We start from the raw sequence: 25,282 nt of genomic DNA on the forward strand, positions 1-25,282 counted from the left end.
ACGGCTGGACGCAGGCCATGCTGTTGATGCCAGACCACGGGAGTTGCTCAGCGCTTTCTTCTCCGGCTCCAAGCCCCCACTGAGAATACAGGGATGTCCCCAGACCCTGCACATCTCACACACCTCATTCTGTTCTCACATTTGAGTCCTAAACACCAAAACCTGTAAACGGCTTTATTATTTGATTCCATGGTTTTAAAGCAACAACTGGAAGACAAGACCCATGTTGTGCTGGGTCATTCCCTCCTTTACTTTTTTCCTTTTTCCTGGATACACTTGGAAGACAGACGTAGCTTTTGATGACGTACCCATCCCCTTATACTTTGTTTGCAAATCCTGCTCTGGGGGGCAATTATCTTTTTTGGTGGTTTGCTCCAGCACTTGCCATATATAGGGTACTGGCTTCTAACTATAGCTTCTAGAAGCTACAGCGGTAGTAATAAATGATAACAACAAGAGCAATAATGATAGTTGCGTGGAAAACAGTCCCTTGCAACACGAATGGACCTTTGTGAAGATAAGTAGTCCTGAGAACATGATTAGTTCCTCCACGCAAAGGGTATAATTGATCATAAAGTAACAAGTCACGCACCCCGAAATGCGTCTCTCTGATCACCCGGCAGGCAAATGATAACCCTTCACCAGCGATACAGCAACTGCACGCGGAGCCGTAGGAGGGCGTTTGACAGGGACATTCGTATCCCAACCGTTCCCATGGTATGGGAACGGATACCGTACCCAACCGTTCCCATCCGCTAACGAGGCTGCCGTATCTGCGCAACAAGCATTTACCCCGTTCGGGGAAACGCAACGCGTTTTCCCCCAGACACAAACTCTCAAAGGAGTTACGAGCCAGGCAAATGGGAGTTTGCAGGGCCCACACTTTCACCCCCTCAGCCTTCCAGCACCCCAGTCTGAAGCAGAATTGAGTTCGACACCGTCGCCCGCCTAACGCCTCTAGGAACAGAGAGCATCGCTTGTCCTCCCTGTGAGGCAAGGGAGATTTAGGTTGGATGTTAGGAAATTTTTTTTTCCTGAGAGGGTTGTCAAACATTGGAATGGGCTGCCCAGGGAAGTGGTTGAGTCACCATCCCTGGAGGTGTTCAAAAAGCGAGTAGACGGGGCACTTCAGGACTTGGTTTAGTGGGCACGGTTGATGGTTGGACTCTAGGATCTTGACGGTCTTTTCCAACCTAAATGATTCTATGATCCTCCCAAGAGGGGACCGACCCGTTTCCAGACCTCATTAAAAAAAAAATAAATTAAAAAAAAATCAAAAGCAACCTTCTGCTTGCCACCCCTAGGTTTCGCATCCAGGGAGAGGAGGAGGAGGCGGAGGAGGAGGGGGGGGGCGGAGGGGCGGCGAGCCCGCCCCGGGGCGGGAGGAGCCCGGGGGGCGGGGGGGGGCTCCGGCCGGGACCCGCGGGACTCCCAGAGCCGAGAGAAGCCGCCGGCCATGGTGCCAGCCCTCCTCCTCCTCCTCCTCCTCCTCCTCTTCCTCCCCGCCGCGGCCGGCGGCCGCTGCCCGCCGCGCTGCGCCTGCAGCCAGGGCGCCCTGCGCTGCCCCCCCCCGCCGCGGGGGGCGCTGCCTGCGCCCCCCCGCGCGTAAGTACCGCGGGTGGTGGGGGGGGTTAGGGGCTCGCCCCACGCGAGGGGGATGCGTGGAGGGGAGGGGGTGGGGGGGGTCGTTCCGCGGGTGGGGAGGAGGTTGCGCCCCCCCCCCCCCCCCCCCGCGGAAGAACCGCGGTTTTGCCGTGCGCTGTCCCGGCTGGGAGGGTTTTATCAGCATCGCTCGTCCCGCGGAGGGGAGGAGGTTTGGGGTGGGGTGGTGGAGCTGGGATGGAGGGGTTTTGGTTTTTAATTTTGGGTTTTTTTTTTTTTCTTACTTGGGTTTTAAAAAAAAGAGGGGGAACGGCGGGGCTGAGGTTTCGCCACGGTGAGCGGTTTCTCCAAACGGCACGCAGCCTCGGCGGCGGAGAGAAGTGGTAGCGGAGTTGTCTGAACTTTTCTTTTTCTATTCTCCCGCCGTGGCAGGAGGCAGCAGCTGCCTTCCCAACCCCCAAAAGAGCGTCTTGTAGTGGTATACTTAACTATAAAGTGAACCCGAATAACAGGTTGATATTTGGTCCTAAACCTTCTGTCTGTCCTAGTTGGTTTTTTTTTCTTTCACAAATCCATCAGACTTCTTGCAGCCTCCTCTCCCAAACCTCGTGCAATTTAATGCCCCCTATAATTAAGCATCAAAATCCTCCTAGCAGTGCTCATCGCCTCTTCTCGAGGTCCAACTCATTGACGGGTTAGTGGCTAATCTTTTTGCCCTCTCTGGTAGTAAAAAAGCTGCTGTGAGTTCTGACAGCTGTTTGGACCTCTGTAGGGTGGTCCATCTTATCCTCCTGCCTAATGCTCCTCTGGGAATTAGGATCACATTACAACAACAGGGAATCGCAGGCATTCCCTTACCCCACTCCCACAAGCTCGTGATCTAGTCGACCAGAACAAATACTTGACATACGCAGGTATTCAAGTGGTGTTGTGTTGTTTACAGGCTCAATTACAGCACTGGTCTAAACAACCGTGGCGTCAAAATACGGGACTAGACGACCAACAGACAGCTGAGTTGCCTTTTCTAGGATCCCTTGGTTATCTGTGCATGAATTGAGCTGGGGTTTTCTTATTATGCCCCTTTTAGTAACAAAGCCTGTGTTTTCCATTTTCATCCGATTTGTTTGTAAATTTAACATGCTCTTGAAATTCCCGGGGGATGATACTATCCCTGATCTCCTCTTCCCTTTCTCCCTAGCTCGAGAATTGCTAGGAGCAAGAAATACTAATTTGTATTAATCTAGAGCCATGTGAATCATTCCTCCAAAGTCAGATTTCAGAAAAATCTCTGTCCTGAATTTGTTTCCTCCCCATTTCCCTGTGTTACCTTAGTGTCAGAGAAAGCAGAGCCCCTGGATGCTGGAGAGACTCTCCATAATTACTGCAACTAGCACGCTTCTTCCCTGGTGTTTGTACCACACGCAGAGCTGGCAGTGGGTCGGTCACATCGAGGATCCCTGCAGCAGCAGAAACAAATGGGGAACTTCGTTTTTGCAGCGATCTAGCATGTTTATTAGGACAATGCACATCACAGCCCAGAGAGGTTATCAAAAGCTCTAAACTTCCGTGCTTTTTCTTTCTTTTTTTGGTTTACTCTTTCCTTTTTCCATCTATCACCCCAAGAAGAAACCACATCCCAGCCTCAGTGATCAGGTTAAGACAGATAACGGGCTTATGGCTGCTGCCAGTTATGCTTCACTCAGATCAACAAGGCTAGATGATAGGCAAAAATATGAGAAGTATTTTTCCCTTCAACCTTTAATACAACATTTAATCTTTTTGATTGCACACAAAGTCCAGCTATTAGGCTGGCTGTAGAAACCAACTTTACAGACAGAAAAGAGTTCAACCAAGTCAGTCAAGAGAACAAACACCAATAAGTAACTCCAGCTATACCTGAGTAATGCCAGCCCTGATGCTGTAATGAGCTGTGCTTCCAAATGTATTTTTGATAGTTTGTTATATCCCAAGTTTATATCCTGTAGGGAAATTTCAGCCATTTGTCTTTACCCGACTTATTCTTGCCATGTCATATTATTGCTGGAAGAGTTTTCAAAATGATTAGGCTTCCGACAGCTTGCAGAATGATGTCTTTTATACAGACCTGAATTGACCATATTTTTCTCAGGCTCCTGTTTTTAATTTGGACATTACACAAACTCTATAGAAACTCCATTATCCAGACACCTTTGTGTGCCATTTTGACTACAGCAGCTATGCGTCTTCTTAGTCTCAGCAGAAAAATAATCTTTAATAACGCCATTATAGTTTGAAACAAAACATGATTTTCCTTCTTTTGAAGGCTCATATGTACTTTTGGGGTTTTTTAGCAAAGTCTAAAACGGATAGGCACCTAACTCCAGCTGTACAGGAATGGGCACTGGATACCTAATACCCTTCTGCCCCTTCAAAAACCTCATTTCATAGTGAGGTTCACTTTGCTGTGCCTGAGTGTGTGCCCCTGTGTGCAGGGCTTCTGCAGCAGGGTGAATGACCCGTGATTAGGCACCAAATTACCAGGCACCAAATCCAAAACTTTATAGCAAAAGCCTGAACAAGTAGACAGTTCTACCATGTCTTCACTAAGGGCATGTTTGGCTCTTTTGGACTGGCAGAGGAATTCAGTTTCAGGGCCCCAAGTGCCTTTCATAGGAGATAATGTATCACCCATCATCACCTAGCGGAAAGTACTCTTTGGCTGCTTGTGTGATATATCCAGCATCATAGTTCGTATTTCAGGTAGATAATACTCGATGTACAGGGCTTTAAAAATCAATGCCAACACTTTACATTGCCCCCAGAAGCTGATAAAAATCCTAGGAAAATGGTGGACTTTCAGTCTTAGTTTCAATCAATATTCCCAATCCTTCTGAGTTAAGTCCAAGGACACCACAGAATAAAATGTTTGCCGCTCCCAGCAAGACTCTACCCTATGCATTCACCTTTTGGCCATTAGAAATATGAGTAATCCTATAAAATAGAGACACTAAAATATAACAGCCAACCCAGCTGCAGTAACACATTCATACCTATTGCTATAGGGCCCGTGTGCTTTTTTTTTTTAATTACCAGTTCAACTAATCACTTTTTGCAAAAGGCGAATTCTGTAATACAGAGATTTCCTCCAGAGGCGTGAGTGGGTTTGGGCTTTGATTCCTCATCAACAGGACCACAAGTGGTCCCGAGGTCTTTGGGCATCTAGACCTCTCAAAAGCTTCTCTTGGGGCTTGAGTCTATGTGGTAGCACATGAGCGAAGCTTATCTTTTAGCAGATAAAAATTGTTGTCAAGTTGCCTCTGCTATACCCCAGAAGCAAAAAAAGGACGATAGAGGTTTTATGCCACTGTATCCTTGGGATAGGCCGCCCCATGAACGTTTTCTGAAGAGCTCTTACAGCTCCATCTATACATACATTCACAGCAGGGGAAGCAGAAGGTGGTTTGCTCTCGTGGTCCCTGCTGGCCCCGGTAATCCTAGTAACAGGACACTAACCGTCCCTGGGAAAAACCCGCTCTAAATTTATGATTTCAAAACAAAAATAGAGGAAACAAATGCTAGCTGAAAAAAGAAGGACAGCAGCTGAGCTACCAGGCAAGGACAGGATTTGGTCAATCCAGGTGCTGTTCCTCTCTCTCCCGATGTTCTTAGTCTTACACGTATTTAGTCTGGCCATTTCAAATGTTACTGCCTAGAACGATATACCCTGAAAACCAAGCTTGATTTATAGAAAAGCTAAGGGCTGGTGAATGCCAAGAAGGCTGGCTGGCTCCCCACTCCTGTCTGTCCATCCTTTCTCCAAGGAAGAAGAGTCCCTCAAGTATCTGGAGCCGCAGTATTGTCAGCTGCTGAATGGCAGGAGTGAGTACAAGCATACAAGTTGTGATGTATTAACTACGAGAGAAGTATTACAGTTTTTCTTAAAAGTGCAGAAGTTCATCCTTTAACTAACAACACTCTTTCAAACCGGTGTTGGTAACTTGTATTGAAGATGGATGCGTCCCTCCTTTCATGAGCTATACAAGTCAGGCTAGTAGCATAGCCAAGTTAGACGTATAAAAGCTTCACAGCTTTGTAAAACACAGTTTGTACTTTCTTTTTTTTTTATCAAAAGCTTCCTCGGCTCTGAGAGATGAATAACTGGTCACATCTGAGTGTCACAATCTGAGTGCTATCAGAAAGAAATCAATATTTAATTCCTGCCAGTACCTGCTTGAGTTTCATTGTGTGTTATCAAAGACATCAGTCATGTTCAATAGCAGAGACTTCAACACAGGAGATAAGACCTCGCTTTACTAGGCGCTTTGGAAAGAATTAAGCCTGCAACAAGCAGTTCAAAACTCTATTAACCTAAATGCTTATACATATATACAGGCTGGATTGTGCTTAGCAAGCTAAAGGATCTTCTTCAAAATGTTGTAAGTATAGAAAAAGACACCTGAATGAACATGTTTCCCTTTAATACAGGCAGGGTTTGAGATATAAACCACAAAGGCAAAGTAGACAAGAACAGGGATGGGAACATTCACCTTTTTGGTGAATTTAAGATGTCTGTATTGATGTGGACCCGTCTATGCCTGCTACACCAGTGTTTTGAGGATTAAGAGAGAAGGCTGATTACGAATTGCCTTTTCCCTTTGTTCCTGCTGTTTTGTGAGATGCTTAATGGCACGAGGTGATGTCAGTGCAGATGAGTTCACAGTTCCAGCTATCAAGGTGAACTCAGGAGAGTTAAAAAACAAAAACCAATGAAGTTGAAATACAGAACGGATTAAGTGCCGTCGTGCGGTTTAACTACGGTACGCATTAAAAGTGCTGGATCATCCCACTTAAATTTAATCGCGCAGCTGAGGTGGCTGAGCTGGGAGCAGCGCTGCCAAAGGCTTTCCGCGGGCAGGGGGAGCGGGTCACTCCGAGCCTCGCGTTAACGGGAATTTACAACCACCACGCCGCTCACCGGCGCGGCTCGGGGAGGTAGGAGGTTCTTTGGCTGAAGATGTTGATGTAATTAAAAGCCAAGACCGGGTTTTATTTTTTGCACTTTCAGGCACTTTTCTACTTCTTTTGTAAGCGATAATATTTTTTGCAAACGCTTTCACAAAAGGTATGTTTTATTTTGCAAGCAGCCCCAGCTGACAGTGCAGTTATGAAGAGGTTCCTGCTGCCAGGGTTACAGAGCAGGAATTTCTCAGCTTCTACTTTTCACTTCTTCCTGAAGTTGTTTTCCTTTTGGCTCAGAGTATTGAGCCCTACTACAGGACTACCTCTTCCCTTCTGTCCCCTCAGGGGCAAATACATTTTTCGAGACACATGACGGTGTCATTTTGGATTTAACCAAACCTCAGGCACAACACAACTTGCCAACGTCCACCTAGAGACAGGTATGACCCAATCACAGTGACGTCAAAACCATACGTATCCTTACAACATCCCTATTAGGTAGGGAAGCGTTGTTCTTCGCAGTTTACTGACAGGAGGTCAAGGTGCAAGGAAACGAAATTATTTGCTAAAGATCATACAGACTGTTTGGAACGTAGCTAGGAATTGACTGCCAGGCTCCTTAGTGCATCTAGTAACCCCGAGACATACATATGTGTGACAGCCTGCCACTATATTGTGTGGGCATGACGTGTATATATATATATATATATATGAGATATACGTATATATGTACATATAAAAGTTGATAAACATTTTTAATTGTCTTCATATAAAGGATTATGACAACAAAGAAAACAAAAAGGCAGGTTTTAGGAATAGCACAGAAACATTTCAGTCAAAAAAACTTGAGAGAGGGGTTTTAAGGATGGGAAACAAATGTCCCTGACTAGATATTTGTAATTAAAAAGCAAAATAGAGCAATTATCTGTTTGCACAGAGATAACGTCTTGAAATATGTTAAATATTTTCCTATGGCCATTATCAGGGAGAGTGTGGTCATGTCTAGATAAGTTGGCTGGTAAAAAAGTAATGTGATTCAGATGTGCAGTAGAATGATAAAATGCAGATCTGGCTCCCACATCATTATTAACTTCTCAGTCAGCATAATTAAAAAAATAAAAAAGGAAAATATACACTTGCTTTTAATCAACTAACCACACTTGCAATTAATTATTAAAAAAAAACCCCACAAAACAAAACAAAAAAACACAACCAAAAATCCACCACATCAGGCCTGATTTGGATCTTTTCTACACTTGTACGCAGCCAAAGCACTGCCAGTGAATTCAGGGTGCCACGCTGCAACGTTACAGCGATACTGCTGAGAGAAGAACGTGGTCCAGAGAATGCAAAGATACTGTTTTATAGAGAAAAAGCTTTACATGAAAGCTGCTTTTCCTGAGGAACTAACTGTAAATAGACTCTCCTTTGACTGTGAATGTAGCAGCCCACTTCCGTCAGGCTATTAATTTACTTAATAGGTTATGATTATTATTATTGATTTGACGGTGATTAGTCTCAAATTTACACTGTTGAGGAAGTGACCCAATATCCTTTGAATTCCATTTAACCGAGATCAATGGTAAATGGATCAGGCCCCAGAGGGACAGAGAACTGCAGGCGAAATAAAGCGGCTTTATGCTTTTTTGGGTTTCTGTCCACTGTAATGGTACAATCTGTAAACAAGGAAACCCCACGCCTTACAATCCTTTCCTCCCGCTCTTCTTTTTTCAGGTCATTTACTCACCTGCCTGTAAAAGTAATCCCATCACACGCGTTTGAAGGACTTCGAGATGCCTTCATCATGTAAGTTGACAACATTTTTCATTAAGCTTTTCCTTAATTTCTTGCTAGAAATGCTATCAAAACCTCCATCCCAAATAACATCTGTTTACAATAACGTGAGAATGTGTTGCTAAAACCTACGATTGGTGAAAAAAACCCACTGGGGAAGGATAAACATAGCATTTCTTTTCTTACAAGCAGTATATAAAAGATTCTGTGAAAAGGTATGATTTTCAACAGTTGTTTAACAGATCGCATAATGAAACATTAATCATATCGGAGAGAACTGGATACAGCTTAATAACTGATGATACGTGCTTTTGATTGGCAGAGGAGATAGATTTCTATCACCAAATGTTATCGCTCCCATGATAGCTATATGGCATTCAACGTTTATACATTTATGCAGCACCCAAATAAGATAGTTCTTTGGCATTTTGCACCAAGCTTGGCAGGGGATCAGTAGGACCGAACCTTTTCTTGGATCTTTTGATTTACAAGTGCTGTAATTTTGCACACCGGGTCTGTGTTGCTTCCCCTCCCTTGGCTTTGTACCTATCTTATATCAAGGTCTCAGACCATAAGGCTCGTCTGACCACTTTTGCCCTTATTTCTGTTGTTATTCCAGCTGAAAGATGGCAGGCTTGGGTCTGTATTATTTATGATTTTTTATTTTATCTGCATTGGCTGGTCCCTAAAGGACAAAGCTGAAGACACACCAGTGCAATGCAGAACAGGGCAACGACTCCCCCAGAACCTAAGCAGCAGCACAAATGATGCCACTTTCTTTTCAAGGTGCACTTTTTATGCTTCCCTTCACCTTTGAAAAGCACCTAGTGCATCATATATTAAAATATATATTGATGTTACATAATTTATTTTCAAGGAAACAAAAAGAGAAAGTAGGAAACCCTTTTGTGGTGCGTTCTTGAAGGCAAAGACTTGAAGGGTGAGGGTAATGCAAATGCCTGAATAGACTCAGCTGGACTAGTTTAGCTTTTAGTGCTCATTGGCTAAACAATTTTGGCCAAATTATAAACTTATGTGTTCCTGTAGCTCTAGCAAGTAGAAAATAAGCTATACTCCGCTGCATGTATTCTACTGCAATAAAGTTTTATAGTACAATCCAACGGTGCGGTATTCTTGCATTCACTTGCATCTGAATGACTAATGAGAACTTATCGTTTTCAGATGGGAGACCAACTTAAATCTACAAAGTTTCTCCTACCGGTATGACTTGAGGCTAAACTTTCCCAAACTGTATGCATATCCTATTCTTCACAGGGAGTGTTTTGTTCATTGACATTTTCCCTTCCATAAAGAGAATTTAATTGATTTCTTTGTGTCCTTTTAATGTAGCTCTCCAAAGTAACAGCGTAGAAATCGATGCATTTGTCTGAAGTAAATCTATAGAACACTTCATAATTTTATTGAGATTTAGTGTTACTTTGAAAAATGCATATTTTTTAATTCTAAACCTCTAAATCATCTATTTGGCAACTCATCACCACCTGCAAATCTGATGATAAATTATTCTCACTGCCATAAGTCATTCCAACATGCGTAAATGGTAAGCCAGTGGCAGACAGGAGGAATCCCATGGAAGGACCATGTTTCAGACCCCAGACCTGAAAGAGTCTTCAAGTTCTGCCAGCAGGCACTGATCCCTCCCAGCTCATGAGTCTCCGAGGATCAGGTGCTCAGCAGGCCACTTGTTCTACATCCATCCTTCGTTTATGAGTAACTAGTGCAATACCAAAACCAACAATCTCACTGAATTCTGACTATGGAAAAAATCATAAATAGTTCTGTAAGAAATACATACATGTTTAATATATGATTTCTAGTGTGCATTCCCCTTTGCCACTACAAGTGAAAAAACCAATTCATTTTAGTCTAAGGGGTTTTATAGCAACACCAAAAGGAATTGTTTTCTCGTAATTATAACTGAAATAAGATAACTCTCAGGACTGTGACAATACTGACTCTGAATTTGTAGATGTGTTCCAATTGTTTAGAAAATATTTTTTTCTTGACAGCATATAATCTTAGGTTTAGTTTATGTGCCCTTCCAGTCAATTCTGTTGAGAAAAACAGTTTTGAAGACCTTTCCCCTGTATTTGTATCAATATATACTATTTACTTCCAGGAGTCAATTTTGTGCAGTCCCATAAATCTTAATCTCACAGGCATTTAACAAGCATCAAATGAGCGGATTTTTTTCTTTCTCTGTGTTCAGCATTGGTTATTCTTAGGTACCTGTGCTGAATAGGAGCGTCTGTACATCAAAATCCAACAGTGCCTACAAAACCAGTCATGTTGGTCAGTGTAATGATGAAAAAGAGCCACTTCCTTTCAGTTTGCATGCACGTAATGAAAATGGCATTTAAACCCCCAAATTATTCATAAAGTGCACTGAATGCATATTTGTATATTGCTACATCTGTGGATTAGATGACCATCATCCTGACTTAATAACAGTGTATGAAGCACCATGACCATGATCTACATCCTTGCCCATGCAAATAAATTCACTAAGCGGGACCAACGATAGCAGCAAAAGGCTCAGAGGCTTGGGCTCACTCTGTTTACATGAGTTCTGGCCCTTAGTCGATACCTTACCTACAATTTACCGAGAAAACGGAGATCAGCTGTTAACAGAGATACTTATCCCAAAGGGCTGGCATTCCCTGTTGCCAGGACAGCAGAAGGCTGGTCTCTCTCTGACCCTGCTGTCACGGGCTTTCGAGATGTCCGAGGTAAGGCACAGACACTGCTGCCAAACCAGAATTGGTAGCGGGGGTTGGACGACTACGTATAAAAGAAGGAAATACAAAGTGGAAAGCTGATGTCTGGTATCTTTTCTGTTAATGTATTGCTTTGTGTCTGCCTTTTTCATTATAGTGAAATCTCTCAGAGCGACTCCCTGGAGAGAATAGAAGCGAGCGCGTTTGACAGCCTTCCCACTTTGTCTGAGATGTAAGCATCACTTAAAAAAAGGCATCCATATCGTGATTTAGGATCATCGAGGAGTAAACAGTCTGCAGAGAAGTATTCTTGGACCGAATCTTTCTCTATTACTTCGGCTGGCCTCGGATTAGATCTGTGATGAGAAACATTTCTCTCCAAAGTACCATATCAAATAGCGAGCACTCTGTAAGGTCTAGCCTTGGAGATCTAAATCATGCAGACATCCATGCGCAGAAAGTCCCACTGCTTTCAGCAAGCTCAATGGCAGGAGCGGAGCTCTGTGTCTACTTCTGCTGGCACTGTCGAGCTTTCTAAGCGGGGAAATAATTTGAGATGACGACAGATGACAAAAATCTTCCTTTCTGAAGATGCAGTTTTCAAAGCTCTACAGTATTTAAATGCAGCTGCTTAATATGCATAGCTCTTCTTCTGAGCACTGACATATTACTCAAACAGCACATGTACTGATTTTAAACCTGACCTGCATAGCACAGGCATCCAAGACAGAGAGAGAGGGGGAGAGTTAAAAGCAATGACTAGGAGAATGCTCTGAAATATTTAGTGAAATTGGAAACTATAAATCTGATTCAATATCTCATTACTGCCTTTTTCACATAGCATGATCAGCAAGAGGCTTAAAGATGGTGCAACTAAGTGAGGACAAATCCATCTTTTTTTTTTTTTTTCTTATATATGAACTCCATTGAAGCCAGTTACTCACATAAGCAAGAGACACAGATTTGTCCACCTCTGATTGTGTCCAACTTCCCCTAGAATCAATGATGGGTTTAGGGAAGGAATAGAAGATTTGACCCCATGCATTCACCTACAGTTGATGGATAGCTTGTCATTTGCCTGTCTTCCAAGCAAGACCATAAAGAGCTACAGGAGGCTAGCAAGAAAACCTGTTTGAATCTTGAATGCTCTACATGCCTCACACTGCAAGGGCTTGATGTCCCAAGCTGCACTCGAGGCCACTTTAAATGGATGATCAGGGTAGGTGGGTTCAATGGCATCCTTGAATTTGAACTCTTGTTGCAATTTCTTATGCTAAAACCTTTGAATTTTGTAAATCAAGCATAGGGAGGGAGCTGGGCTACACCTGTTGGGCTTTTATGCAAATGTCTAGGTTTATCAGATAGTACAGCTGCAGAAAGTGCTCCTTGATTGAGAGGGTCTGCCCATTTTTTGAGCAACCGCTAGTAAACGGTGTTTCTCACACACTTACCTCCATCTCCCAGTTTCTGCAGATCTAAGTAGGCATCTGGCGGTACTAGCCACTGCTCTAAGGAAGTCCACGGTGCTCTAAGAGGTTAAACCATCTGAGGAGCTGCCTTCCCTGGCTAGGCAGAGCATCAGTAACGCTCGTGCCTCTGAGCCCCGGTAGTAAAGCAGAAGCTCAGTGCGTCAGGCACACCACAAGCCCAGAACCCATATCCCAAAGAACCAGCAGACGACGGCAAAATGCTGACTCCCACCAGTGACCAGGATATCCAAACCAGATCATCTCAACTCAGTGAATCATGAGAATTCAGGAGCTGTTGTCTTTTGTCTGCTACCTAACAATTACAGGCCATTTTTATTACCAATACTGCTTTGAAATGCACTCGTGGTATATTTGTAGAAAGTTTGCTCAGAGCGTGGGAGCCTTCTGCCATATTCTGCACTTGACTGTTTTCTGACAAGGCCAATCACAAGCAAAATTCAGGACCCTCCCAAATGTATAATGATTATAATACTGAAATATTTTTTCCTCATTACAGATTAATCCTGAACACGAAAAATCTGTTGCGCATTGAGGACGGAGCATTCAGAAACCTTCCAAGGCTAAAATACTTGTAAGAAAGAGTTCTGGGTTTTTGCTGTTTGGGTTTGGTTGGGTTTTTTTCTCTAAAGGAGCAGACAAATTACAGAAAGGATTGTAAGGAAAAAAGTTTTTCATGCATTACGGTACACCAGAAGTACATACATCATTTACAGTAGCTTTAATGTGCAGTTACCCAATAGTGAGATCTTTCAATAGGCAAGAAAGTAAAGTAACCCAGGGCAGTAATGGACAAAACAGTTGTAAAGTCTACAAATTAGTTCTGCTAAGTGCTTATTTCTAGAATAAAACTTTCCAATTGACAAGGTACTATGACAAAGGGGTAACTAAAATCTCTTCCTTGTGCTTAATGTAGAGAGAACATATGCTGCTTCTCCAGGACACTGCTTGAGGACGCTACAAAACTTAATTTTTACAGGTTTACAACTACAATTAGAGCCTAATTAAAAATTACCACATTTGTCACTCACCTTTTAATGCATTGTTAAACTTGTACCTACCCAGTTGGCTTCTTGTTGCATCCACTCCGGTAATCTTTTCTCCTGTAAATGGGAATTATGCTTTTCTCTAGGAGCATTTGTAACACTGGAATAAGACAATTTCCAGACCTGACACAGATCTTCTCATTGGAAGCTCATTTTATTTTGTAAGTAGAGACCCAACCTAACCCAGCTGTGAGTCTTTTCCACCATGTTCCTGGATCACTGACAAAAATAACTTACTTTTTTTTTTTTTCTCTCCCAAAGGGAGCTCTGTGATAACTTGCGCATGACAACTATACCACAAAATGCTTTCCAGGGGATGAACAATGAATCACTGACACTGTGAGTAAAATAATCCTAGTGCCAGTTCCTTGTGCGAGGATAACACTTCTGCTTGAGGAAAGCAGGTTGACTCTATAAAAAAATTTTGAAATTAAGTCCCATACAATATATGTCTGTAGTGTGGGTTAAATTTGAAATGCTTAGGAAAGAGAGGGGTGTTCGTCAAGCTGAAGAGCAGTGTTTTACCCAAAAGCTAACTTCACTTAGGAAAGAAAATAGGAGGAGGAACTGAAATCCTCATCTTCCATGCAATGTTGTTTTAAAAAATACCATCAACAGGACATAAACTCCAAAAGCTGCACTGGATGCCAAAGTCTCACTTCTTCCCTCCGGGATGCAGTTTCTTGAAATAATGCTGTTGGGCACTAACCAGGCTGATACTACTGATCTAAAGCTGCTGAGCTTCAGCTGCACAGGGTCCCTCTGAAGAGGAGGAAGGGAGAGAAGAAATTGGTACAAAGTACCGACGCTTGTTCTTACCCCGATTTCTCTTGACTCAGCTTAAGTTGATTTAGTCTCCACACCCAAGACTTTCCTTTTAGCAGATACAGCCACCTGTGAGGCGGGTGGGTTTGATGCCGAGATGCCCCACCTGAGGAACGCAAAAAGCAGCAGAAAGCCAAGGTGAGGTGTCATCTGCCAGCACAGCAAGAACCACATATGGATTTCGCAGCACCCTTGTCCTCACAAAAACTTCCACAAAGAAGTGCTGAAATAGGAAAAAGAAGACTGAGCCTCTCTGCGGGATGTGGCAGAAATTCAGGTCTCCCAAGGAAGGAACAGCGGAGCAGCAGTGGTGTTGTAGCCACAAGCACCAATTTGGAGGCCAGTAAAGCCAACCTTTGCAGACCAGACTGATTTTAAATAGGCAGTACACATCCAGACAGAGAGCCTTGCCTCGAGACAAGCGTGTACCAAAACTACCGTGCAAAAAACTCCACGTATATTTGTACCTGCAAGTGAGGTGTGCACATGAGCAAGAACTGCACTTGACTGGATTGGGCCCTTCATTGGGCTGATGTGCCAGCATGACAGTAATTTCTACACAGATTTTAGGTATTGACCAATACCTTCTGAAACTGTTAGAGGAGCTGAGCATAAATGTGACTGAAGACTACTCCTACATGATATTAAAGAGGAACAATTGCTTAGATTAGGGCATCATTTCATCTCATGAACCTCTTTCCTACCAACAAGTTCTCAAAATAGCTTCAGAAAAATTATGATTCTGTTAATGGTGCAAGAAAATGAACATACAAGAGATGGAGAAAGGTGCTTAAAATTTTTACTGTAACCCTAAAGTATATTAAATGGGAGGGAGTTTAACTCAGTCAGGAAACAGCCAACAACCATTTTTCTCCCATCCTTTTGTGATAGGGAGCTCACCCCAAGAAGAAAATAATTATCTTATCAGCAGCTTCCAAATTGTAGAGCTAGACGTTAAGCCCACCCCATGCGGTTAACTGTAATTAGCTGAAGTAATTCCTGTTGTTACAGCATGGTCTGGTGAAACACAAGTAATCTATGAAGGTGTAAAGTCAGCCTGCAGTAATACATTGCACTACAAATAGCTAATTTAGTCTATTCAACGGTTAGTGTTTCACGTGGATGGGGAAATCAATCCTACATATTGTTGCGGTTTTTAAGGAAGTCACTAATTTCAGCATTGTGCTGAGATAGACCCCTTCTCCTGTCGAATATAGCCAGGCAGTCCCTACGCTTCAGCTTTTCTTGGGAGCAGGTTCCATAGCCCCAGTTTCTGCTCTCCCAAAAACAAGTGGAAAAGCAACATCAGAAGTTTTGTTTAATTTATAAGCTGTGCCAAGTTTTCTATTAGGGCTTAATATTAAAGCAGAAAATACTACATACAAATGATTATATTGAAATGATATTGGAAACATGAACTTAGTATCAGAAATGGATTTTTCTCAGTGAAATCAGACCCATAGGGTAGATCTCCTAATGAGGGAAAAGCGCTGGACTTCAGGCACAGCAGAGCACAGCCTTTAGGTGTCTGGACCCAGGGTGGGGAATCGAGAAGCCAGGGTGGCACCAAGCATCCCTGTGCAGCACAGGGGACAGCAAGGTTTCCACAGCACAAATCAAGCCTGGCAGCAGTATTTTGGGGTTGCTGATAGCTCACTGACCGCCGGATGACATGCAACTCACCCCTGCCTCTCTGCAAAGCTGTCTCTTGTTCTGCTGGAAGATTTGGCTGTCTGCAGAGGATCTGCAATCCAGCAGCACCCTCCGGGCTTTAGAGTCGCTTTCCATCTGACACTTCTCTAGCCCTTGCGGTCTTCCCTTTACGCGCGCTGACACCACAAAATCCAGGGCTTCTGCCTCCAGGTTGTCACCTGTGTGCCAGGAGTTTACCTGGACTAATGTCTTGTTTCTGGATCTCAGCCCAAGGTAGGCACAGGTGAGCCCCTTGGAGCAGGGAGGACCTGTATGTAAGCAGAAGTTCTCTTCAACAGCTAAACAGGAAGGTGCTTAGGGAATTTAAGCTGCAATTTTATCTTAATTTTAGACTTAACATAAGTCATGCAATAGTTACCTTTGTTCTTTATAAGCAGACCCTCTAATCATTAAAACAAATGCAGCATTAAGATTTGAAACCTGTAGTAAATAACGTAATCTCATCTTTTCCAAAAGCTTTTCCCTTACTTTTTTTTTCTTAATCCCCAGCAAATTATATAAAAATGGATTTGAAGATATCCACAGCCACGCCTTCAATGGGACAAAGCTGAATCAATTGTGAGTATGTTTTCCCTCCTCAGTATTTTTTTTAAACAGTAAATAATAGTCCAAATACAGTCAAAGGCTCTTCTTCAGCTTAACAGGCTGTATCTTCCATTTCCTGATACCCATTAGAAAACTGCATGATTTAGTGTCACTGCAACTCAGTTGTTAATCCTGCAGCACTTACTGCTTTTCCTGAAACACCATCCCTTAGAACGCTGCAGATTTTATGAGAAAAGCTCATAATTTTTAATAAAATGTAATGAATTCTTAAATTTAGCAGCAATAATAGACCGCTTGAAACCGTAGCCCAAATTGAGGAATCTGCATTTTACATCTGGAAACATCAACGGTTTTTAACTCACTCACACACACTCTGGGACTAGCTCTGGGTTTGGGCAAAACTCTTGCTGCATTTTTGTATGCTGCTACTGCAATGAAGGAGCCAGACTGGCTGTTCCTGGTTTAAGTCAAAAGAAATTGGAAATTATCAGAATTAAGCGTAGATGATAATGGTCTGATGGCATCAGCGGAGGGAAAGGTCGCATGGGAAATACAAGTGCTCCCAGGCCATATATTGCAACAACTGCTATGGTGGGAGAAAGGATTGAAATAGACGGGAAGAAGACACCAAAAAAGGTTTATTTTAAAATAGAGATGTAAAGAGAGTTAATGTTTGATTCCACAGAATCCTGAAGGACAACAAGAACCTCAGACGGATACACAACGAAGCCCTGAGAGGGGCTATAGGGCCCGATGTCCTGTAAGTATCCACCGCTCTGTTACCTGGATTTATAGGCATCCCGCGGGAAGCGTGCTGTGCCGCGTGGGCTGCGTCATCCCTGCAAACACGGGCTTTGAGTCTGGACGGAGGCTTGATCTCCTACCCTCTGCCTGTAAAATGGAAACACGGCAATGAGATGCCATGAAATGACAGGGCGGAAGGCTCGGTCTGCACCATGACACATGCCTCTCAGCCGGTTCTAGCGCTGGCATTGACCCCTGCCTCTTAGGTATTTCGACCTTTGCTTTCTTTCTGTCGGATCCTCCTGATCCTATTCCTGCGCCTTATATTCTGACATTGCAAACTAACTTGTCTTTTGGTAGGATGAGTATGTTTTTACAATATATTATTTTAGAATTTGGTTATAAAAGTGAACTAGCTGATTGCATGCGATAAGCCTGTGCTGAATAAAACACATTATTATCATCCTCATGCTTTATTAATCAAGTACTTACTGGAGGGCTGCACTGGCTGTAACTCCATGCAGTAAAACACAATGATCGGTTCTGTAAATAGCACTCTGTGCCGCACGTGCCATTTTGTTCCTTTTATTGGTGCTTTACAGTACATGGCATTACTAATATCACTTCCACAATTGCAGCCTTTTTTCCCCATTTAATGGCCTGACTCTGAAAATCCTTAGTCATGTCGATGGCCTCTCCTCACACAAACAGCCCCTCTGAAGTTACTCTAAGCCAAACTGCTTCAGTTTGGCTAGGCAAGAATGATGGATTCTTTTATGTGTTTTAATTAATAACCATTTAATTAAAACACCTAGAACAGCCCTTCAGAGCCAAGCAGAGAGCCAGGAGGGTGTCCTACCTGTTAGCTGGCTTGAGAGTCCCATTTTCCCACTTTCTCTCCCTTTCTCTAGCCTAAAGAGCTGTCGCTTACTCCGTGCACGGCAGCTTTCAAACAGAGAGGTCAGGGCACGGCCCCTGGAGTAGTGGGTTTGGGTTTCCCCACCACAAAGTGAGCTCCTTGCCTTGCTGGGGGTCCTGGGCCATGGGGATGCTCTTACCCTGCTGCTCTGTAGTTTCACAGAAAGTGTTTCTGAGCTGGGTATCAGGTGCTGAAGTGGCTTTGCAGGTTTAGACCTTTGTGAAAAACCAAGTCCCTGTTACCTACTGTCATGCTTTGGTGGTATTTTTATATGTGTGAAAAGAACAGCGAATGGTCTCTTTATTTTGCAGGGATATTTCTTCAACGGCACTGGAATCCCTCCCTAGTTACGGGCTCGAGGCCATTCAAGTCTTAAATGCAACGTCATCTTACTCATTAAAGAGACTACCACCACTGGATAAATTCAGCAGTCTTCTGGAAGCTGCTCTAACGTATCCCAGCCATTGCTGTGCTTTTCGAAATCTAAGGACAGAAAAGTAAGTCCAAATAGCACATTATTGCATTGCAGTACTTCAGAAGCTCCAAAATGGTAATTATGCTTTATTCAGCACATGAGGTTTGATTATCCTTATTCCAGTTACAAGGAAGCTGTGGTACGTAGCGAGGCCTTGCACAAAACAACAGATCTCTGCTAAAGCCAGGAAAATTATCTCCATTTATTTTAGAACAGAAACGGATCCCATCCTTTGCACAGGATCTGCCAGCAGGAACATTATTCTGAGTTTGCTTAAAGCTTGTATTTTTCTTGGTATCTCAATTAAAAAGCCTACTGGCACATGGAAGAGATCTCCATCCATAGTGTGTTGCCCTAAGAAAAAAAAAAAAAAAAAGAACCCCCTGTAGCCTTTAGCTATGTAGCTTATTTAATGCAGGTGATACAATGGCCTCGTAGAAAAGGCAGGCTTTCAATTACCCACCAAAACCAGAACCTGACACAAGCCTAAAGGAAGAGGTTACTCGGTTTAGTTCCAGTCATTTCAGATAACAATAGACAGTATTGCTCTCCCCACAACTGGAAACGGTGGTGCAGCGAGAGCTTTGCATCTGCTAATTCAAGGCAGTCAATCTGATACAACTGGAGCTAATTTTTCAGCATTTCTGTTTCAAAGAAGTCAACCCTCGGTTGGCTTCAGGCAGCCAAAGCACCTCCAGATGGGTTTAGTTGAAGCTATGAGGATGCCTCACTTCTCGTCTGTCTCAAATGAAGGCTACAGAAGAGACGTACTGAGCAGTCATTTGTGAGAAGTCTGATCTGTGTGACTTGCATGCCATCGCGCCAGGACTGCATTGCAAAGGCAGGAGCAGAATCCAATTCTTTAGGGTAAAATTAGCGGTGATGCTATGCTTTCTCTGCCTACCTCATTTTACTAAGTGGTTCCTGCTTTTGCAAGAATAGAGCAAAGATTCTACAGTCAAGGTTTTCCATTGCTACCGAACTCTGATTCGGTCCCAGATCAGGTCTCTGAGTGTATTAAATGCAAAAGGAACTCTGGGACAAAAAAAATAGTATTTTATTCATTCTGATGAAGATATCAGAAACGTAGTTATTTTCAGGTGCTTGACTTTGCAATGTGATCATACTCTATAAAAACAGGCATGCTTTAGTAAGTCACTTTCTTATGTTTAGTGACTGTTTTCTTAGTAAACTGGGGAAAAAAACAAACCAACCTGCATATCAGGAAACTAGACTGCCCTCCTAACTGGAACATCAGCAGGGTTCAGAGCAGTCTTCACAGCCCTGGCTGCTGGAAAAACCTGTACAAGCAACAGGCTGTTATACTCTATATGACCAGCTACTACAAAGGACTGAGAGGCAGATCTCTGGCTGTTCCTTGTCATCTGCTGATGACAGCAGAAGACCACAGAGACTGAGACCTCCCAAGACTTTCCCAGGTTACACAGGGAAGAGTCTTTGTGTGGTTATGCATTCTCATGGTCACACAGCTGCAGCCTGTTTCTGTCTCCTTCTGCCCCCTTCTGTTGCCCTGTACTGTACATACAACCATACCACCCAGTTTTTATTACCCCTGCACCATATCCCATTCCTTAGCACCTATAGACTGCACTCTCTGATCAGTGAGATATGGTGATAAGGTCTTACATCTGACTGGGCAAGCAGGTTCACTTAACTCAGCATCACAGACATTAGGGAAATAAAGTCCTCAGACCAAACACTCTTGAGATTTCTGGGGTACAGTTGTGGCGCGCTCATTCCCTGAGCCTTGTAAGAGAGGTAGAAGGCAGCATTCAGTTCCCTAGACTTTCTTCCACTGGCTTGAATGTGGGGGGGCAGGGGGAAAAAGCAGGTTATACTGCATCTTCAAAAAATTACAAGAAAAAACAACTTCTGTTGCCGTCCTATTATTTATAAGTGTCACATAGTGGCTTAGATTGGTATCGTATTTCTCTCATTATACATAAAACTTTCTATGAGCTTCCAGGTGTCTGATTCTCTTAAGAGTACACAAAAGATCTTAGTATTTTTACTAGCTCTTTCTACTGTTGCAGCAATGAGGTCAGACAAAGCCATTTCCATTCACACTGGCAGAGTACCTGGCCCATGCTTTCAAAGCCTCAAACCCAGAGATTTTGCCAAATATGTCATCTTTCAACCTGTACTCTTCAAATTGCTTTACTTCCAGCGTGTAAAGCCTACCCTCAGATCCCAAACAGTTTTTAAAATAGAGGATCAGGCCAGCTTCTCAGCATTTGTTAACATGCATGTCTCTAAAAGCCAGCATAACTGCAACCATTCATACTGGTGGAGAATCTGGCCCACTTCAATACAGTATTTCATAAGGCAAAACATACCTTTTAATTCCAGCTCAAGTTATTTCACTATAAAAAAATACATCATGAACACTAACAGAGCTGAAAGACCATCCTTATACCCCCCATGAGGTACTGCCTACTGTTGCCTGTGAAGATCACTTGCAGAGAAGATGAGCATTTGGCCAAAATCCAGACTGCAACTCAACTTTCTTTTCATCCTTCTTTCAGACAAAATTCCTTGCTTTCCATTTTTGACAACTTCTCCAAAGAGTGTGAAAGCACCATGACGAGACCAACTAATGAAATATTGTAAGTACCTCTCTGCATACAGATGCTGGACGTAGCAAATATGGACCTCCTCCTCCTGCTGTTTGTGTGTTTTTTCTAGAACAGCATGTCTTTTGCTGCCGATTCAGTCACCCTTACAAGTTGCACAGTGGTAATTTTACTGTCTTTAAACCGAGATTTGTGATTTTGATGTTCAAAAGGAAAGGGAAAAAAAAAATCAAAAAAAACCAAAAATCCCCATAATTTCATGAGCTTTACTCACCCCAGCTTCTCTTCTAAATTCTTGAAAGACTTTCAAAACAGGGATTAAATATTTAATAAGTTAATGGCCTACATGGAGACTTTTCAGGCCCTGAGATAATTGCAGTTGTTTGTGTGATTCAAAGAAGAGCTGCTACTGTTAATATTTTTTGTACCTATAGAAAGGATAATTAGAAGTCTGTATGTCAGTAGTTTTCCATGGTAGAAATAGAGTCCCTGAGTTAGAAGTGTGATGACCCCATGGAATTGGTTTACCTCTTCTAAATGTGTCTTTTGCTGTCATCGCAGTTCTGTTTGACAGCGTTCAGTGAGACAGTGAGAAACTGTTGCGTTGGCCATACTGGATGACAGAGGCTCTAAACCCGTATTTAATGGGGAAGTTTAAGGATTTGCTACTATTCATCCCTCTACAGCTAAATGGGAGACCTTGGGACTTCTCACCAGCCCTGACGTGGGGTCAGAGCATTTTACAAGTCTAGAAAAAACGAGGGTATGGTCATAAAATTCCAACAGCTAAATACAGCTGAAATGTGATCGATTCATTGGGGTACTGACTTCCTTGGACACTGTCTTGTTTGCTGGTTGGTGAGGCCTCCTGCACTTGCCATTTGGTTTTATTTGGCCTTTTGTAAAGCAACGGCTGCCTTGATTCTCTTGTCACCGCTTCTCATTTGCTGCCTGCCAGCAGCATCTTTGACTGCCTCGCTTAGTCAGTCCTGTCCACCCCACTCCTAACTGCAAAACCGAAGCACTTCAGGACTACAAAAAGGCAAAGTCCAGGCAGTCAACAAGACCAAGAATATATTGCCTCTATCAGCGGTGACTTTGGGGAGAAGCAAGGTGAGGCGAGGATGTAAACACAGAGCATTAGATCACGTTATAAAGGCAAGTGAAGCGACACCCCAGCGAGGAATATGATCACACAAGTCACCAGTGCCTATGCCAGAGTAATCCCCCTGATTTGGATTGGCATCTGTTACACTCCTACTGTGTATTAGTCTGTCCAGTCTATTGGCTCCTGAAGCCTTTTGCTTTGGTAAATCCCAATCCCAGCAATTCTCTGAGCAGACATTATATTAAGCAAATGGAAGGTCATGATTCACAGGCTGAACGGTCGCAAATTGCAAAGTTTGGGAGCCACAGCAGAAATCAGCTGAAAGTCACGAGCTCTTACTAGAAGAAAACAAGAGCTTGCACATGGCACCATGTTTATATGGCCTCTCAGAAAATCACAATCCTTTTAGGATAACAAGATTGGGAAGTTATTTGCCCAACAGGAATAGCTGAAAAGCAGCTCAGCTTCATTGGCCGGTTAAGACCCTGCTCCAGCAAAATAGTTTAATGTACGTGCTTCAGTAGATGTGGAAGTTTAAGCATGTATGTAAGTTATCCCAAAGCTACCAGTTGTCCTCAACAGAGATGCTTTCCAGGTCTCACACCGCAGGTTAAGTGTTTGCCCACCAAACACTCACAGTCAGGATGATTGAGTAGTTGTGAAATAGGTACCTGTTCTGACAGGGAATCAGAAGAGACACTGCTTTTAAAATGTTTCTTCCTTGGTAGGCTTATCCCCACACTACTGATGACCTAGAGATTGAAAAATGTTCACTTTAAACACCTAAAATGTTTATAATTAGGCATTGGGTCCAGTCTAAACTTAATATATTCCTAGCCATCAACATTATCTAGTTAACCATACACTTCTACTCCTCACTTTATAATACTACAAACATCAAATTCCTCAGCACTTCCCAAGTCATACGTAGTCTCAAGACTTTGTTCAGTAAGTGCGTTTCCTACGGGAGATAAGGGTGCACAGTTAAAATCCTTAGGTTATTTTAGCTTGGCTTCTATAACTGTCTGATATACTTATGTGCATCAAACCTACAATCCATCAACTCCAGTGTTACTGTAGTTTGAACTGCAGTCTACTGGCAGCGTGACACGATGGCTTGCTTACAAAGCAATCAAGATAAAGTACTTATTTGTAAGTAAGCTGTATAAGAAAGCATTCCCATGGATGTGACTATGACCTCTGCTGCTCTCCAAGGCTGCTACCCAAAGAAAAGGCATCCTCACAAGGCTTCATTATACGTAAACACTCCTGTAGAAACACATGTAGGAAGTAACTGTTTTAAAACTGTTATCTGTTGTATTTTACAAAAGAGCATGAGCAGCATGTAACAAATAGTTTACTTCTATTTGGGGGGGTTGTTTTTTTAATAGTTACAACACATCGCTGTGGTCAGCAGAAAAGAACACGTACCTGTTTGCAACAGGTGAAGAAACCTCTCCTTACAGCTACTCCGCCATTTTCGATGATGGCGAAGTGACTGGCTTCGACTTTGAGTATGACTTTTGTCAGCCTAAAATACTCACGTGCACTCCAGAACCAGATGCATTTAATCCCTGCGAAGACATCCTGGGATACAGCTTTCTCAGAGTCCTGATCTGGTTTATAAACATCCTTGCCATTGCTGGCAATTTCACTGTACTCCTCGTTCTCATAACTAGCCATTACAAGCTCACTGTTCCCCGCTTCCTCATGTGCAACCTCTCCTTTGCCGATTTCTGCATGGGACTTTACCTGCTGCTCATTGCTTCTGTTGACGCCCAGACAAGCGGTCAGTACTACAACCACGCCATAGACTGGCAAACGGGCAGCGGCTGCAGCACTGCCGGCTTTTTCACCGTGTTTGCAAGCGAGCTCTCGGTGTACACGCTAACGGTGATCACTATAGAAAGATGGCACACGATCACCTACGCCATGCAGCTGGATCGAAAGCTACGACTGAGGCACGCCGTGCCGATCATGCTCGGTGGCTGGATATTCTCCATTTTAATAGCAGCGCTGCCTCTCTTAGGGGTCAGCAGTTACATGAAGGTCAGCATTTGTTTACCCATGGATATTGAAACGGGTCTTTCCCAAGCCTACATACTGCTGATCTTAGTGCTCAATGTTGTCGCCTTCATTGTCATTTGTGCTTGCTACATTAAGATTTACATAGCTGTTCAGAATCCAGAGCTGGTAGCTGCCAATAAAGACACCAAGGTCGCCAAGAGAATGGCAATACTGATCTTCACAGATTTTACCTGCATGGCCCCCATCTCCTTTTTTGCCATATCCGCTGCCTTTAAAGTACCTCTCATCACAGTGACAAACTCCAAGATCTTGCTGGTTTTATTTTACCCCGTCAACTCCTGTGCAAACCCATTTCTCTACGCAATTTTCACCAAAGCATTTCGAAGGGATTTCTTTCTGCTGATGAGCAAGCTTGGGTGCTGTAAGAGCCGAGCAGAGCTTTACAGGATGAACTATTTCTCTGCTTATACCTCCAACTGCAAGAACAGCAACTCAGCCACAGCCCCCAGCAAAGCCTCACAAGCGCTGCTGCTCCTGTCGGCATTAGAGAAGCCGTATCCTGCAGTACGAGAGAAGACATCTTACAATGCAAATTAAACTGGAGCGCCAATAGATGCGGCACTTTGCCAGGCCAGTTGTAATTATTTTAGTGACTAGGGATTATTTTATAGTATCTTGAACATTTCACAATAAATAAAAATGCCAATCAATAATTCTTATGCAAC

General features: G+C 43.2%; 1 protein-coding gene across 1 annotated transcript; it reads left to right on the forward strand.

The window, feature by feature from the left end:
* Positions 1 to 1,456: 1,456 nt before the first annotated feature.
* LHCGR (luteinizing hormone/choriogonadotropin receptor) lies at positions 1,457 to 25,270 on the forward strand. Its single transcript, XM_069799926.1, has 11 exons — positions 1,457 to 1,605; positions 8,275 to 8,346; positions 11,230 to 11,304; positions 13,059 to 13,133; positions 13,692 to 13,766; positions 13,867 to 13,944; positions 16,633 to 16,701; positions 17,375 to 17,449; positions 18,664 to 18,849; positions 21,374 to 21,454; positions 23,921 to 25,270. Exons 1-11 carry the CDS (start codon positions 1,457 to 1,459, stop codon positions 25,152 to 25,154), a joined length of 2,169 nt encoding a protein of 722 aa, XP_069656027.1. The 3' UTR covers positions 25,155 to 25,270.
* The last annotated feature ends 12 nt before the right edge of the window (positions 25,271 to 25,282 follow it).

The sequence above is a fragment of the Haliaeetus albicilla genome, chromosome 13 (assembly GCF_947461875.1).
Source record: "Haliaeetus albicilla chromosome 13, bHalAlb1.1, whole genome shotgun sequence".
Classification (NCBI taxonomy): domain Eukaryota; kingdom Metazoa; phylum Chordata; class Aves; order Accipitriformes; family Accipitridae; genus Haliaeetus; species Haliaeetus albicilla.